Below are 16,579 nucleotides of genomic sequence, written 5' to 3'. Positions count from 1 at the left end.
TGAGGTCAGGAGTTTGAGACCAGCCTGGCCAACATGGTGAAACCCCATCTCAACTAAAAATACAAAAATTAGCCAGGTGTGGTGGCACGTGCCTGTAATCCCAGCTACTCAGGAGGCTGAGGCAGGAGAATCGCTTGAACCCAGGAGGTGGAGGTTGCAGTGAGCCGAGGTCGCACCACCGCACTCCAGCCTGGGCCACAGAGTAAGACTCCGACTCAAAAAAAAAAAAAAAAAATGGGGGGCCGGACACGGTGGCTCACACCTGTAATCCCAGCACTTTGGGAGGCCGAGGCAGGTGGATCACCTGAAGTTGGGAGTTCGAGACCACGCTGACCAAGGTGGAGAAACTCCGTCTCTACTAAAAATACAAAATTAGCCAGGCGTGGTGCCACATGCCTGTAATCCCAGTTACTCAGGAAGCCGAGGCAGTAGAATTGCTTGAACTCGGGAGGTGGAGGTTGCAGTGAGCTGAGATCGCGCCATGGCACTCCAGCCTGGGCAACAAGAGCGAAACTCCGTCTTGGAAAATAAATAAATAAATAAATAAATAAATAAATAAATAAATAAATAAAATAATAGAAATAAAATAAAAACAGCTGCTACATTTATTTCCTGGAAAGCACCTGTCACTAACGGAGATGATCCCACTTTACAACTGTGATTACTTTCTCATCTGGGACCCCAGCCCAGATGACTGTGGGCTCCCCGAGAGCAGATGCGAGTTCTTCGGGCCCGCTGCAGACAGTAGGTGCTCACACTTGCTGAACGTGACCGCAAGGGTTGGGAAGAGAGCGCATGGGCGCGGGGCGCCCCGGGGACTTTCCCGGTGCTGCGGAGCAGGACTCCGAAACCGTGACCTCACGTCCCACACCCACCCGGGACGCGGAAGGGGCGGCGCGCTTCCTTCCCAGGGCGCGGGCCGCGGGGTGGAGCCAGCGCCCTCAGCGCGCTACGGTCCGCGGGCAACTCCGCAGAAGCCCCAGCCCCCAGGACCCCAGGACCCAGTGGCGCAGCCGGCAGCCCCGGATCCCTGGTAGGTGGGGAAGGGGCGAGGACTGGCCTGAGGTGGAGAAGGTGTGGGGGGTGTCGGGGGTGGCCCTGAGCCCGCGCTGCTCGCCAGGACTCCAGGCCACCTGGCCTCCCTCTTAGGGCCCCGGTTGGGGGGAGGGGGCCTGGCGCCGCGCGTTGGGAAGCTGACGTTCCCCTCAACCTCCAGCTCCCCGCGCTGGTGGCCCAGATCCTCCCCCACTGTCGGGATCCTCCCCAGCACTCTGGCTTCCTCCCTGACAGCCTGACCCCTCCCCCAAACCCCAGATTCCTCCCGGACACCCCAGATTCCTCCCCAACACCCAGGATTCCTACCTGAAACCCCGTATTCCTTCTCACCCCAAATTCCTGACACCCAGGCTTCCTACCTGACACCCCATATTTCTCTCAATGCCCTGAATTTCTCCCTGACACCCAAGGTCCCTCCCTGACACCCCGAATTCCTCTGTGACACCCAGGATCCCTCTCTGACACCCTGGATTCTTCCCCAACACCCAGGATCGCTCCCCAATACCCCAGATTCCTTCCTGACACCCCAAATTCCTCCCTGACACCCAGGATCCCTCCCCAACATCCCAAATTCCTCCCTGACACCCCGAATTCTTCCCTGACACCCAGGATCCCAACCTCACACCATGTACCACCACACACCTTCTTCCTTTCTCCCCCTCCTAACGGTTATCCAGCCGCATGGGCTTCCTCACTGTTCCTCCAGCTCGCCAGGCGCAGTCCTGCCCCAGGGCCTTTGGGCAGGTGGCTTCACCTTCTGGAAGCTTTCCTCCCTGATCTCCACCCAGCCTCCTCCCTCAGCTCCTTTAGGTCTCAGCTCAATGTCACCTCCTGTCCCCAAAGGCCTCCCTTGACCACCGTGGTCCCCTGTAGCCCCTTTCCAGCCAGTCTCTCAGAGCCACACAGCCCCCGGCTCATGACTTTCACGTTACTTTTCATTCTCTGAAATGACCTTGGGTTATTTTCTCGCTTACTGTTGGTCTCCCTGAACCAGACTGGGAGCTCTGTGAGGGCGGATGTGCCCATCTTGATATGCAGTGGCACTTTGAACAGTTATGGACCTAGTAGGTGTTCAATAAATGCGTATTCGATGCATGAAAGACTGCATAAGAGTGTGGGAGGGAGAGTGGGAGAGGTGGTTAAAACATTTAAAAAGGATGAGGTGGGAGGATCACTTGAGCTCAGGAGTTCAAGACAAGCCTAGGCAGCATAGCGAGACTCCACCTCTACAAAAAAATTCAAAAAGAAAGTTAGCCGGGTGCAGTGGTTTATGCCTGTAATCCCAACACTTTGGGAGGCTGAGGCAGGTGGATTGCTTGAGCCCAGGGGCCTGGGTAACATGGGTCTCCCTGTCTCTACCAAAATACAAAAATTAGCCAGGTGTGGTGCCACACACCTGTAGTCCCAGCTACTCAGGAGGCTGAGGTGGGAGGATCGCTTGAACCCGGGAGTTCAAGGCTGCAGTGAGCCGTGATCCCACTACTGCACTCCAGCCTGGGTGACAGAGTGAGAACCTGTCTCTAAAAAAAATGAAATGGGGGCTGGGCAGGTGGCTCACGCCTGTAATCCCAGGCAGATCACCTGAGGTCAGGAGTTTGAGACCAGCCTGACCAACATGGTGAAACCCCGTCTCTACTAAAAATACAAAAATTAGCTGGGCGTGGTGGCAAGTACCTGTAATCCCATCCGCTCAGAAGAATGAGGCAGGAGAATCACTTGAACCCAAGAGGCAGAGGTTGCAGTGAGCCGAGACCGCGCCACTGCACTCCAGCCTGGGTGACAGAGCAAGACTCTGTGTCAAAAAAAAAAAAAAAAAAAGAAATGAAATTAAAAATCAAAATTTTTTTTAAAAAGGAAGAGGAAGAGAAAAAGTCTGCCAATATTTATTGTCACACTAATATTATTATATCAAGCTCTTACTCCTTGCTGGGCACTGATCTAAACTTTTTAACCATGTTTTCGCATGAAAGCTTCAAAACAGACTCCCATTCATCCTAAGTACCAGTTCATGTGGGTGTTATAAATGAGGAAGCTGAGGCTGAGAAACAGACCACACAAGCCGGCAGGTGGCAGAGCCAGAACCCCCCTACCGCGTGGGTGTTTTTATCCTGCCAGGCGCCTGCTCTTCAGAGTGAGGAGTGGACTTTGTCCCAGCCATGGACAGTGAGAAATGAAACTTGCTGGGTCTCGAGAAGGTGGAGGTGGCAGTGGGCAGGGGTGGCGGGTGGGGGAAGCTGGGGCAGTCACTGAAATAGAGTTGAGTTCAGGCCCGCGGGCCGAGAGAATGAGAAGAAAGACCACGTGATTTTAGAGATTTGCCAGGCATGCAGGTGGAGGTGCTCCTGCCTTGATGATTCTAAGTCTGGCTTGCTTTGTTGCATTTTCTGCAGAACTCCCCTGAGTCCTTCTTGCAAGGAGGTTTCAGTCTTGCATGCTAATGTTTGTGGGGCATGCGTGTGCCAGGCACTACTTTAAGAGTCCTATACAGGCCGGGCGCAGTGGCTCATGCTTGTAATCCCAGCACTCTGGGAGGCCAAGGCAGGTGGATCGATTGAGGTCAGGAGTTCGAGACCAGCCTGGCCAACAGCCTGAAGCCCGGTCTCTACTAAAATTACAAAAATTAGCTGGGTGCGGTGGCTAACACCTGTAATCCCAGAATTTTGGAGGCCAAGGCAGGCAGATCACGAGATCAAGAGATCGAGACCATCCTGGCCAACATGGTGAAACCCCATCCCTACTAAAAATACAAAAATTACCTGGGCATGGTGGCATGCACCTGTAGTCCCAACTACTCGGGAGGCTCAGGCAGGAGAATTGCTTGAACCCAGGAGGTGGAGGTTGCAGTGAGCCGAGATCGTGCCACTGCACTCCAGCCTGGTATCAGAGGTAGCTCAGTCTCAGAAAAAAAAAAAATTAGCTGGGTGTGGTGGCAGGCTCCTGTAATCCCAGCTACTCAGGAAGTTGAGGCACAAGAATCACTTGAGCCCAGGATGCGGAGGCTGTAGTAAGCCTAGATCGCACCACTGCACTCCAGCCTGGGCGACCAAGTGGGACTCTGTCTCAAAAAATATATATATGTATATATATTTTACTGACATATAGGCTGGGTGCAGTGGCTCATACCTGTAATCCCAGCACTTTGGGAGGCCAAGGTGGGAGGATCGCTTGGGCCCAGGAGTTCCAGACCCCGTCCCTACAAAACATTAATAATTAGCTCGGCATGGTGGCCTGTGCCTGTAGTCCTAGCTACTCGGGAGGCTGAGTGGGAGGATCACTTCTTCATTCCAGGAGGTTGAGGCTGCAGTGAGCTATGATCACACCACTGCACTCCAGCCTGGGTAACAGAGCAAGATCCTGTCAAAAAACAACAACACGGGAGGCTGAGGCAGGAGAACGGCGGGAACCCGGGAGGCAGAACTTGCAGTGAGCCGAGAGCACGCCACTGCACTCCAGCCTGGGAGACAGACTGAGACTCCGTCTCAAAAAAAAAATAAATAAAATAAAAAACAGTGTGAATTCTAAGGTTAAACTCATTGAATTTTCAGCATGACGCCCAGCCCCACTGCTACCGTGTCCCAGCATGACCCTTCTCCACACTTTATCATCTATGCCCTCTTATCAGCTAAAAACTGGAGGGTACGTGCCAACATATGTTTGCTTTTTGCTTTGTAAGTTATACACACAACCGTTCCCAGGAACCACCGGGAGGTGGGAAGAGCAGTTGACTCGTGGATCATCGAACTTAACGGGGGGTGGGGGTATTGGACCATATTCCAAGTAGTTGTCTTGATCATTTCAAAAAGTTTTGGCTGACTTGTGGTCCCACCTGAATATAGGATTTTTTTTTTTTTTTTTTTTTTTTTTGAGATGGAGTCTCACTCTGTCACCCAGGCTGGAGTGCAGTGGCACCAACTCGGCTCACTGCAAGCTCCGCCTCCCAGGTTCACGCCGTTCTCCTGCCTCAGCCTCCCTAGTAGCTGGGACTACAGGTGCCTGCCACCACGCCTGGCTAATTTTTTGTATTTTTAGTAGAGATGGGGTTTCACCGTGTTAGCCAGCATGGTCTTGATCTCCTGACCTCGTGATCCGCCCGCCTCGGCCTCCCAAAGTGCTGGGATTACAGGTATGAGCCACCACGCCCAGCCCATTTTCATTTTTATCGCATTTTATGTAGAGCTTACAACAGAGATAGAAGCTGGGCATCTGGCCTTTTTCTTATTGTCCGATTGTGCCTGCATTATTTTATTATTATTATTATTATTATTTCCTAAGATTATTAGGAAAAACCTTTTATCCTCCACTTCTCTAGAGGAGTACTTAGGCCATATGCTTATTTCATGAACATTAGTTTAATTAAAACTAGGTGAGGCTGTTCCTCAGGCCCCATAACCAGGTCCACATAAGCTGGAGTCTGTGTTAAATCTGGAAATGTTAAAAGGAGCCAAAAAGCTCAGTGGGTTCTAGAACCAGACAGCCTGGGTTCCAATCCAGCTGTATCCCTTGTGACCTGTGTGACTCTGGACTACTTACTCAACTTCTCTGCGCCACTGTTTCCTTGTGTCAAAAAGGGGCCATACTCCAATATTATGGACTGTAGTAGAGATGTCTAAAACTGTGCTGTCCAACAGAAATATAACATGAAGCAGCCGTGAACAGTGGCTCACGCCTGTAATCCCAGCACTTTGGGAGGCCGAGGCTGGCAGATCACTTGAGGTCAGGAGTTCGACACCAGCCTGGCCAACATGGTGAAACCCTGTCTCTACTAAAAATACAAAAATTAGCCGGGTATGATGGCGGATGCCTGTAGTCCCAGCTACCCGGAAGGCTGAGGCAAGAGAATCACTTGAACCTGGGAGGCAGAGGTTGCAGTGAGTTGAGATCATGCCATTGCACTCTAGCCTGGAAAATGGAGCAAGACTCCATCTCCAATATATATATATATATATATAATTAATCCAATATGTAAATGCATTTAATAATATATTTTATTTAACTCAATATACCCAACATGTTCCAATATAATGTTCCATTACGAATGAGGCATCTTCCATACCTTTTTTATTTTGTTGTTTTTGAGACAGCGTCTCACTCTATTGCCCAGGCTGGAGTGCAGTGGCGTGATCTCTGGTCACTGCAGCCTTGATTCTCCTGGCCTCAGGCGATCCTCTGACCTCAGTCTACCAAGTAGCTGGGGCCACAGGCATGCACCACCACACCCAGCTAATTATTTTTATTTTAATTTTATTTATATTTTAATTTTATTTATTTGTTTGTTTGTTTGTTTATTTTGAGATGGAGTTTTGCTCTTGTTGCCCAGGCTGGAGTGCAATGGTGCTTGGCTCACTGCAACCTCTGCCTCCCCGGTTCAAGTGATTCTCCTGTCTCAGCCTCCTGAGTAGCTAGGACTACCAGCACCTGCCACCATGCCCTGCTAATATTTTTTTATTTTTAGTAGAGACAGGGTTTCACTGTGTTGGCTAGGCTGGTCTCGAACTTCTAAACTCAGGTGATCCACCTGCCTCAGCCTCCCAAAGTGCTGGGATTACAGGCATGAGCCACCGTGCCCGGCCTATTTTTATTTTTTGTAGAGATGGGTCTCACTGTTGCCCAGGCTGGTCTCGAACTCTTGGGCTCAAGAGATCCTCCTACCTCAGCCCCCTAAAGTGCTGGGATTACAGGCATGAGCCACTGCACCCTGCCTTAATTAATTAAAAATTAGATAAAATGCCGGCCGCGGTGGCTCACGCCTGTAATCCCAACACTTTGGGAGGCCGAGGTGGGAGGATCACTTGAGCCCGGGCAACATGGGGAGACCCAGTCTCTACAAAAATACAAAAATTAACGGGTACATGTCCAGGTTTGTTATATAGGTAAATGACATGTCACAAGGTTTGGTGTACAGATTATTTCATCACACAGGTAATAACTGTCGCACCTGATAGGTAGTTTTTTTGTTTGTCTGTTTGTTTGTTTGTTTTTTTGAGATGGAGTCTCACTCTGTCGCCCAGGCTGGAGTGCAGTGGTGCCATTTCGGCTCACTGCAACCTCCGCCTCCCAGGTTCTAGCAATTCTCCCACCTCAGCCTCCCAAGCAGCTGGGATTATAGGTGCACACTGCCACACCCGGCTAATTTTTTGTATTTTAGTAGAGACGGGGGTTTTACCATGTTGTCCAGGCTGGTCTCGAACTCCTGAGCTCAGGCAATCCACACGCCTTGGCCTCCCAAAGTGCTAGGATTACAGGCGTGAGCCACCGTGCCCGACCCTAATAGGCAGTTTTTAGATCCTCTCCCTCCTCCTCACCACCACCCTTAAGCAGGCCCTGGTATTTTTGTTCCCCTTTTTTTTTTTTTTTTTTTTTGGAGAGAGTCTTGCTCTGTCACCCAAGTTGGAGTGCAGTGGCATGATCTCTGCTCACTCCAGCCTAGACTTCTTGGATTCAGGTGATTCTCCCACCTCAGTCTCTCTAGTAGCTGGGACTACAGGCACCCGCCACCACACCTGGCTAATTTTTGTATTTTTAGTAGAGACGGGATTTCATCATGTTGGCTAGGATGGTCGTGAACTCCTGACCTCAGGTGATCCACCTGCCTCGGCCTCCCAAAGTGCTGGGATTACAGGCATGAGCCACTGTGCCCAGCCCTGTTGTTCCCTTCTTTGTGTCCTTGTGTACTCAATGTTCAGCTCACACTTAGAAGTGAGAACATGTGGCCAGACGCGGTGGCTCACACCTGTAATCCCAACCCTTTGGGAGGCCAAGGCAGGTGGGTCACCTGAGGTCAGGGGTTCGAGACCAGCCTGATCAGTATGAGGCAATCCCATCTCTACTAAAAATACAAAAATTAGCCAGGCGTGGTGGTGCGAACCTGTAATCCTAGCTACTTGGGAGGCTGAGGCAGCAGAATCTCTTGAACCCAGGAGGCGGAGGTTGCAGTGACCTGAGATCACGCCACTGCACTCCAGTCTGGATGACAGAGCAAGACTCTGTCTCAAAAAAAAAAAAAAAAAAAAAAAAAAAATTGGATAAGTTCAAATTCAAGCCAGGTATGGTGGTTCATACCTGTAATCCAAGCACTTTGGGAGGCCGAGGCGGGCAGATGGCTTGAGTTCAGGAGTTCAAGACCAGTCTGGCCAACATGGCAAAACCCTGTCTCTACTAAAAATACAAAAATTAGCCGGGCGTGGTGGCGTGTGCCTGTGATCCCAGCTACTGGGGAGGCTGAGGCAGGAGAATAACTTGAACCTGGAGGGGGGGTGTCAGTGAGCCAAGATCGCACCACTGCACTCCAGCCTGGGTGACAGAGCAAGACTTCATCTAAAAAAAAAAAAAAAAAAAAAAAAAAAAAAAAAAAAATTAAAATTCAGTGTCTCTTCATTACCACACTACCACAGCCACATTTTAGGTGCCCAGTAGGCACAGGTAGCTGGGGGCTGCCATACTGGACAACACAGACAGAGAGTGTTTAGGCTGGTCTAGACTGCGAATATCTGCGGTGTATTAGCTGCTGTGGCTGTGGTAATAAAGTGCCCCAGGCTGGATGGCTTAAGCAACAGAAATTTATTCTCTCACAGTTACGGAGGCTGGAAGTCCAAAATCAAGGTGTTGTAGGGTTGGTTCCTTCTGAGGACTCTTCTTAGCTTGCAGACGGCCGTCTTCTCCCTGAGTCTCCTCACATCATCTTCCTTCTGTGCAGTTATGTGTCTGTATCTAAATGCCCCCCACCTTTTCCTTTTTTGGTGCAGGTTCTCGCCCTGTTGCCCAGGCTGGAGTGCAGTGGTGAGATCTTAGCTTGCTTGCTGCAGCCTCAACCTCCCAGGCTCAACCAATCCTCCCACCTCAGCCTCCTGAGTAGCTGGGATTTCAGGCGCATGCCACCATGCCTGGCTAATTTTTTTTTTTTTTTTTTTTTTTTAAGATGGAGTCTTGCTCTGTCACCCAGGCTGGAGTGCAGTGGCGCTATCTTGGCTCAATGCAAGCTCCGCCTCCCAGGTTCACGCCATTCTCCTGCTTCAGCCTCCCGAGTAGCTGGGGCTACAGGCGCCCGCCACCACACCCGGCTAATTTTTGCATTTTTAGTAGAGATGGAGTTTCACCATGTTAGCCAGGCTGGTCTCGAACTCCTGAACTTAGGTGATCTGCCCACCTCAGCCTCCCAAAGTGCTGGGATTACAGGTGTGAGCCACCGTGCCTGGCCATGCCTGGGTAATTTTTGTATATTTAGTGGAGACGGGATTTCACCATGTTGGCCAGGCTGGTCTCGAGCTCTTTATCTCAAGTGATCAGCTCACCTCCACCTCCCAAAGTGCTGGGATTACAGGCATGAGCCGTCATGCCTGGCCAAATAAAAATACTTTCAACATCAAAAACAAACAAACAAGCAAAACGCCAAAGCCAAATACAAACCAAAAAAAGGCCTTTTCTCTAAATAAAGTCACATTCTGAGCTACTGGAGGTTGGCACTTCAACATATGATTTTGGGGAGAGACACGATTGAACCCATAATAGCCAGTCATGCCCCATACTAATTAAAAGGCACTTGGCATTATAGTTACAAGCACTGGCATCAAATGGCTGCTCTGTCAGTCACTAGCTGTGTGATCTCGGTCATGTTTGCCCCTCTGTGGAATGGAAAATAAAAAAATCACATGCCTGTCTCATAACCCAGGTGTCTACAAACTTTTTCTGTCAAGGGTCAGAGTGTGAATATTTTCCACTTTGTAGACCACATGGTCTCTGTTGTAGCTACTCCATCACTCTAGTGGGAAAGCAGCCATCGATGATATGTAAATGAGTGAGGATGTCTGTGTTGCAATAAAACTTTATTTATAAAAGCAATTGGCTGGGTGTAGTGGCTCACACCTATAATCCCAGCACTTTGGGAGGCCAAGGTGGGCGGATCACACAAGGTCAGGAGTTCGAGACCAGCCTGGCCAATATGGGGAAACCCCGTCTCTATAAAAAGTACAAAAATTAGCCGGGCATGGTGGCGGGCGCCTGTGGTCCCAGCTACTCAGGAGGCCGAAGCAGGAGAATCGCTTGAACCCGGGAGGTGGAGGTTGCAGTGAGCCAAGATCCCGCCACTGCACTGCAGCCTGGGCGACAGAGCGAGACTCCGTCTCAAAACAAGACAAAACTAAAAAACAATTGGCCAGCACGGTGGCTCACGCTTGTAATCCCAGCACTTTGGGAGGCAGAGGCAGGCGGATCACCTGAGGTCGGGAGTTCAAGACCAGCCTGGCCAACACGGAGAAACCCCGTCTCTACTAAAAATACAAAATTAGCCGGGCGTGGTGGTGCATGCCTGTAATCTCTGCTGCTTGGGAGGCTGAAGCAGGAGAATTGCTTGAATCCAGGAGGTGGAGGTTGCGGTGAGCTGAGATTGCACCATTGTACTCCAGCCTGGGCAACAAGAGTGAAACTCTGTCTCAAAAAAAAAGGCCGGGCGGGGTGGCTCATGCCTGTAATCCCAGCACTTTGAGAGGCCGAGATGGGTGGATCACCTGAGGTTTGGAGTTCGAGACCAGCCTGACCAACATGGAGAAACCCCGTCTCTACTAAAAATACAAAATTAACCGGGCATGGTGGTGCATGCCTGTAATCCCAGCTACTTGGGAGGATGAGGCAGAAGAATCGCTAGAACCTGGGAGGCAGAGGTTGCAGTGAGCTGAGATCGTGCCATTGCACTCCAGCCTGGGCAACAAGAGTGAGACTCCGTCTCAGAAAAGAAAAAAAAACAGACACAATAAAATGGTGGGCCATATTTTGTGGCCCCTGTCAAAGGGAGATCTGCACAGTGGGATCGGGACAGGCTTAACCAAAAACATGAAGGAGGGTAAGGGAGTGAGCCATAGGGATACCTGGGGGGTAACAGTGATATAGGTAGAGGGAGCAGCCAGTGTAAAGGTCCTGAGGCAGGACTGTGCCCAGTTTAAAGAACAGAGGGGAGCACAATATAGCATGTAGTAAGTCCTCAAATAAGTGGTTGCATGTAAGTGTGTGTGTGTTTCCACACATGCCCGTTATATTGTCGTATGTAATATATATGATGCTTATATATTACATATAACTAACATACCATTAGACAGTCAGTTGCACCAGGGAAGAGTCTATTGCTGTTTTTCCTTGTCTGCGTACTGGTATATTCACTAGTACCCAATACATGGCAGATGCTGAAAAAATTACTTTTTTTTTTTTTTGAGATGGAGTTTCGCTCTGTCATCCAGGCTGGAATGCAGTGGCGTGATCTCGGCTCACTGCAATCTCCGCCTCCTGGGTTCAAGCGATTCTCCTGCCTCAGCCTCCCAAGTAGCTGGGATTACAGGCACACGCCACCATGCCCGGCTAAATTTTGTATTTTTTTTTTTTTTTTAGTAGAGACAGGGTGTCACCATGTTGGCCAGGCTGGTCTTGAACTCCTGACCTTGTGATCCACCTGCCTCAGCCTCCCAAAGCACTGGGATTACAGGCATGAGCCACCGCGCCCAGCCAAAAAATTACTTCTTAAATGAATGAATGAATGCTATGTATGTATCCTTCCCTGCAGCCTCTACTTCCTCGGCTCAAGCAATCCTCCTGCCTTAGCCTCCTGAGTAGCTGGGACCACAGGCACACACCACCAGGCCTGGCTCCAAACTTTTTTTTTTTTTTTTTTTTTTTTAGATGGAGGCTTACTCTCTCGCCCAGGCTGGAGTGCAATGGTGCAGTCTCGGCTCACTGCAACCTCCGCCTCCCGAGTTCAAGAGATTTTCCTACCTCAGCCTCCCGAGTAGCTGGGATTACAGGCGCCTGCCACCATGCCCGGCTAATTTTTTGTATTTTTAGTAGAGACGGGGTTTCACCGTGTTGGCCAGGCTGGTCTCGACCTCCTGACCTCGTGATTTGCCCACCTCAGCCTCCCAAAGTGCTGGGATTACAGGCGTGAGCCACTGCGCCCAGCTCAAACTTTTTTTTAAACTCACAAGGTCTCTTAAAAATATTGGAATTGATTGTCATCCCGAGAAGAATGAGCAGATTTCTAAAAATCTAGATCTCTGGCTTCTATTGAAAAATGAGTGGAAGTGGCGCCCGGCTCCCTTGCCATATTCTGTTAATCTCATAGTCCAACCCTGGGACAGTGTTGGAAGGACTGCTCAAGACTGCAAATACCAGGATGTTGGGTCCTTGAGGACCATCTAGAAGGCTATTTATTTATTGAGATGGGGTTTCTCTCTTGTTGCCCAGGCTGGAGTGCAATGGTGCGATCTTTGCTCACTGCAACCTCTGCCTCCCGGATTCAAGCGATTCTCCTGCCTCAGCCTCCTGAGTAGCTGGGACTACAGGCGCGGACCACCACACCCAGCTAATTTTTTTGTATTTTTAGTAGAGATGGGGTTTCTCCATGTTGGCCAGGCTGGTCTTGAACTCCTGACCTCAGGTGAGCCGCCCTCCTCGGGCTCCCAAAGTGCTGGGATTACAGGTGTGAGCTGCCATGCCCAGCCGAGGCTGACTACTTTATTTAGCAAGCATGTATTGAGCACCTACTGGCTTTCAGTCATCAAGCTCAGAAGTATCTCTGTGTGAATGCAACTCAATTCCCCAAAACAAGTCTATAAGTGTATGCCATTAGGCACACAGCGTCCACAGCTAGACTGCCTGGCTTGAAATCCGTTCTCTGCCATCCACTGATAGTGTGACTTTGGGCGAGTGACATCACCTCTGTGTGTCTCACTTTCTTCATCTGTAAATGGGGAAAATAGTGTAATAGTGTTTACCTCTCAGGTAACACCAGGTAAGTCTCAGATGATAGCATTTTTTATTTTTTTTGAGACTGGGTCTCGCTCTGTTGCCCAGGCTGGAGTGCAGTGGCACCATCATAGCTCACTGCAGCCTCAACCTCCTGGGCTTAAACGATCTTCCCATCTCAGCCTCTGGAGTAGCTGGAACAACAGGCACGTGCCACCACGCCCAGCTACTTTTTTTGTTTTTTGAGCCGGAGTTTCACTCTGCTGCCCAGGCTGGAGTGCAGTGGCATGATCTTGGCTCACTGCAGCCACCACCTCCTGTGTTCAAGCGATTCTCCTGCCTCAGTTTCCCGAATAGCTGGGATTACAAGAGTGCACCACCACACCTGGCTAATTCTTTGTATTTTTAGTAGAAACGGGGTTTCACCATGTTGGCCAGGCTGGTCTCGAACTCCTGACCTCAGGTGATCTCCCCGCCTCGGCCTCCAAAAGTGCTGGGATTACAGGCGTGAGCCCCCTCACCCAGCCCAGCTAATTTTTAAATTCTTAGTGGAGACGGAGTCTGGCTATGTTGCCCAGGCTGGTCTCGAGGTCCTGGGCTTAAGTGACCCTCCAGCTTCAGCCTCCCAAAGTGCTGAGATCACAGGCCTGAGCCAGCCACCACACTGGCCTCATAGCATTTTGCAGAGGAAGAAATGGAAGTTGGAAGTTGAAGGAGGCGACGTGTTGCCGAAGGTCACCTGGCTAGGTCTGGGTGGCAGGCGGGGAAAGCAGGTGGTGGTGTGTGGGCCGCCTTCCCGTGCTGACCTTTCTTGGGGGTAAGTGTGTTTGTTTCTCCTGTTTCCTACAGATCTGCTTGGGCAGCTCCTGCGGAACCTGGAACAGTGAATGGGTAGGGGACGCCGGGCGTGCAGAAGGCGGGCAGTGTGGAACATGCCTTCACCACCCCCAGCTTCTGCTGCTGGAGGCTGCACCCACCTGTGCCCATGGCCTGCACGGGCCCGTCACTTCCTAGCGCCTTCGACGTTCTAGGTGCAGCAGGCCAGGACAAGCTCTTGTATCTGAAGCACAAACTGAAGACCCCACGCCCAGGCTGCCATGGGCAGGACCTCCTACATGCCATGGTTCTCCTGAAGCTGGGCCAGGAAACTGAGGCCAGGATCTCTCTAGAGGCATTGAAGGCCGATGCGGTGGCCCGGCTGGTGGCCCGCCAGTGGGCTGGCGTGGACAGCACCGAGGACCCAGAGGAGCCCCCAGACGTGTCCTGGGCCGTGGCCCGCTTGTACCACCTGCTGGCTGAGGAGAAGCTGTGCCCGGCCTCGTTGCGGGACGTGGCCTACCAGGAAGCCCTCCGCACCCTCAGCTCCAGGGACGACCACCGGCTGGGGGAACTTCAGGATGAGGCCCGAAACCGGTGTGGGTGGGACATTGCTGGGGATCCAGGGAGCATCCGGACGCTCCAGTCCAATCTGGGCTGCCTCCCACCATCCTCGGCTTTGCCCTCTGGGACCAGGAGCCTCCCACGCCCCATTGACGGTGTTTCGGACTGGAGCCAAGGGTGCTCCCTGCGATCCACTGGCAGCCCCGCCTCCCTGGCCAGCAACTTGGAAATCAGCCAGTCCCCCACCATGCCCTTCCTCAGCCTGCACCGCAGCCCGCATAGGCCCAGCAAGCTCTGTGACGACCCCCATGCCAGCTTGGTGCCCGAGCCTGTCCCCGGTGGCTGCCAGGAGCCTGAGGAGATGAGCTGGCCGCCATCGGGGGAGATTGCCAGCCCCCCAGAGCTGCCAAGCAGCCCACCTCCTGGGCTTCCCGAAGTGGCCCCAGATGCAACCTCCACTGGCCTCCCTGACACCCCCACAGCTCCAGAAACCAGCACCAACTACCCGGTGGAGTGCACCGAGGGCTCTGCAGGCCCCCAGTCTCTCCCCTTGCCTATTTTGGAGCCGGTCAAAAACCCCTGCCCTGTCAAAGACCAGACACCACTCCAACTTTCTGTAGAAGATACCACCTCTCCAAATACCAAGCCGTGCCCACCTACCCCCACCACCCCAGAAACATTCCCTCCTCCTCCTCCTCCTCCTCCTTCATCAGCCCCTTGTTCAGCTCACCTGACCCCCTCCTCCCTGTTCCCTTCCTCCCTGGAATCATCATCGGAACAGAAATTCTATAACTTTGTGATCCTCCACGCCAGGGAGGACGAGCACATCGCCCTGCGGGTCCGGGAGAAGCTGGAGGCCCTTGGCGTGCCCGATGGGGCCACCTTCTGCGAGGATTTCCAGGTGCCGGGGCGCGGGGAGCTGAGCTGCCTACAGGACGCCATAGACCACTCAGCTTTCATCATCCTACTTCTCACCTCCAACTTCGACTGTCGCCTCAGCCTGCACCAGGTGAACCAAGCCATGATGAGCAACCTCACGCGACAGGGGTCGCCAGACTGTGTCATCCCCTTCCTGCCCCTGGAGAGTTCCCCGGCCCAGCTCAGCTCCGACACGGCCAGCCTGCTCTCCGGGCTGGTGCGGCTGGACGAACACTCCCAGATCTTCGCCAGGAAGGTGGCCAACACCTTCAAGCCCCACAGGCTTCAGGCCCGAAAGGCCATGTGGAGGAAGGAACAGGACACCCGAGCCCTGCGGGAACAGAGCCAACACCTGGACGGTGAGCGGATGCAGGCGGCGGCACTGAACGCAGCCTACTCGGCCTACCTCCAGAGCTACTTGTCCTACCAGGCACAGTTGGAGCAGCTCCAGGTGGCTTTTGGGAACCACATGTCATTTGGGACTGGGGCGCCCTTTGGGGCTCGAATGCCCTTTGGGGGCCAGGTGCCCCTGGGAGCCCCGCCACCCTTTCCCACTTGGCCGGGGTGCCCGCAGCCGCCACCCCTGCACGCATGGCAGGCTGGCACCCCCCCACCGCCCTCCCCACAGCCAGCAGCCTTCCCACAGTCACTGCCCTTCCCGCAGTCCCCAGCCTTCCCTGCGGCCTCACCTGCACCCCCTCAGAGCCCAGGGCTGCAACCCCTCATTATCCACCATGCACAGATGGTACAGCTGGGGCTGAACAACCACATGTGGAACCAGAGAGGGTCCCAGGCGCCCGAGGACAAGACGCAGGAGGCGGAATGACCACGTGTCCTTGCCTGACCACCTGGGGAACACCCCTGGACCCAGGCATCAGCTTTGGGCATGACCCCATAGACCACCCCGGTCTGCCCTGTGCCCTGTGCACAGTGGAAGATGGGGTCATCTGCCACTTTCAGGACATTGTCCCGGAGCCCTTCATTTAGGACAAAACGGGCGCAATGATGCCCTGGCTTTCAGGGTGGTCAGAACTGGATACGGTGTTTACAATTCCAATCTCTCCATTTCTGGGTGAGGGGTCTTGGTGGTGGGGGTATTGCTACGGTCTTTTAATTATAATAAATATTTATTGAATGCTTCCGCAGCGCCATTGTCTTCTGGGACACCTTCTGCCTGCCTATTTGTTATAAAACACGTGGCTCCCGCTCCCGCAAAGGGGAACCGGAAGCGGGAAATGCACGCCTCTTCTTGGAGGGCGTAGACCCGCCTTTGCCCTCATCCCATTGGCCAGAATGTAATCACATGGCTCTGCTCCTGCCGCAAGGAACGCTGGGAAATGTAGTCCTTTCTGAACGGCCATGTGCCTCCCGAGTCTGGGTTCTAATACCAGGAAATGTGGAGGGAAAAGATATTGTTGAGGGCGGGGAGGGTGCAGCCTGGGCAACATGGTGAGACCCCGTCTCTTCAAAAATACAAAAGTTAGCTGGGCGTGGTGGTGCACGC

At 52.4% G+C, this 16,579-nt stretch overlaps 1 protein-coding gene across 2 annotated transcripts; it reads left to right on the top strand.

Annotated features, from left to right (window-relative positions):
* Nucleotides 1-813: 813 nt before the first annotated feature.
* On the top strand, nt 814-16,214 carry TICAM1 (TIR domain containing adaptor molecule 1). Of its 2 annotated transcripts, none has more exons than XM_024238307.3 (2): nt 814-1,033; nt 13,627-16,214. In XM_024238307.3, exon 2 carries the CDS (start codon nt 13,763-13,765, stop codon nt 15,899-15,901), a length of 2,139 nt encoding a protein of 712 aa, XP_024094075.3. In that variant the 5' UTR covers nt 814-1,033; nt 13,627-13,762; the 3' UTR covers nt 15,902-16,214. The 2 variants fall into 2 exon arrangements, with proteins under 2 accessions (XP_024094075.3, XP_054395378.2); XM_054539403.2 differs by lacking the exon at nt 814-1,033 and adding an exon at nt 5,079-5,179.
* The last annotated feature ends 365 nt before the right edge of the window (nt 16,215-16,579 follow it).

Source organism: Pongo abelii, chromosome 20 (assembly GCF_028885655.2).
Source record: "Pongo abelii isolate AG06213 chromosome 20, NHGRI_mPonAbe1-v2.0_pri, whole genome shotgun sequence".
Taxonomy (NCBI): Eukaryota; Metazoa; Chordata; class Mammalia; order Primates; family Hominidae; genus Pongo; species Pongo abelii.
This window is presented reverse-complemented; position numbering and strand designations above follow the sequence as displayed.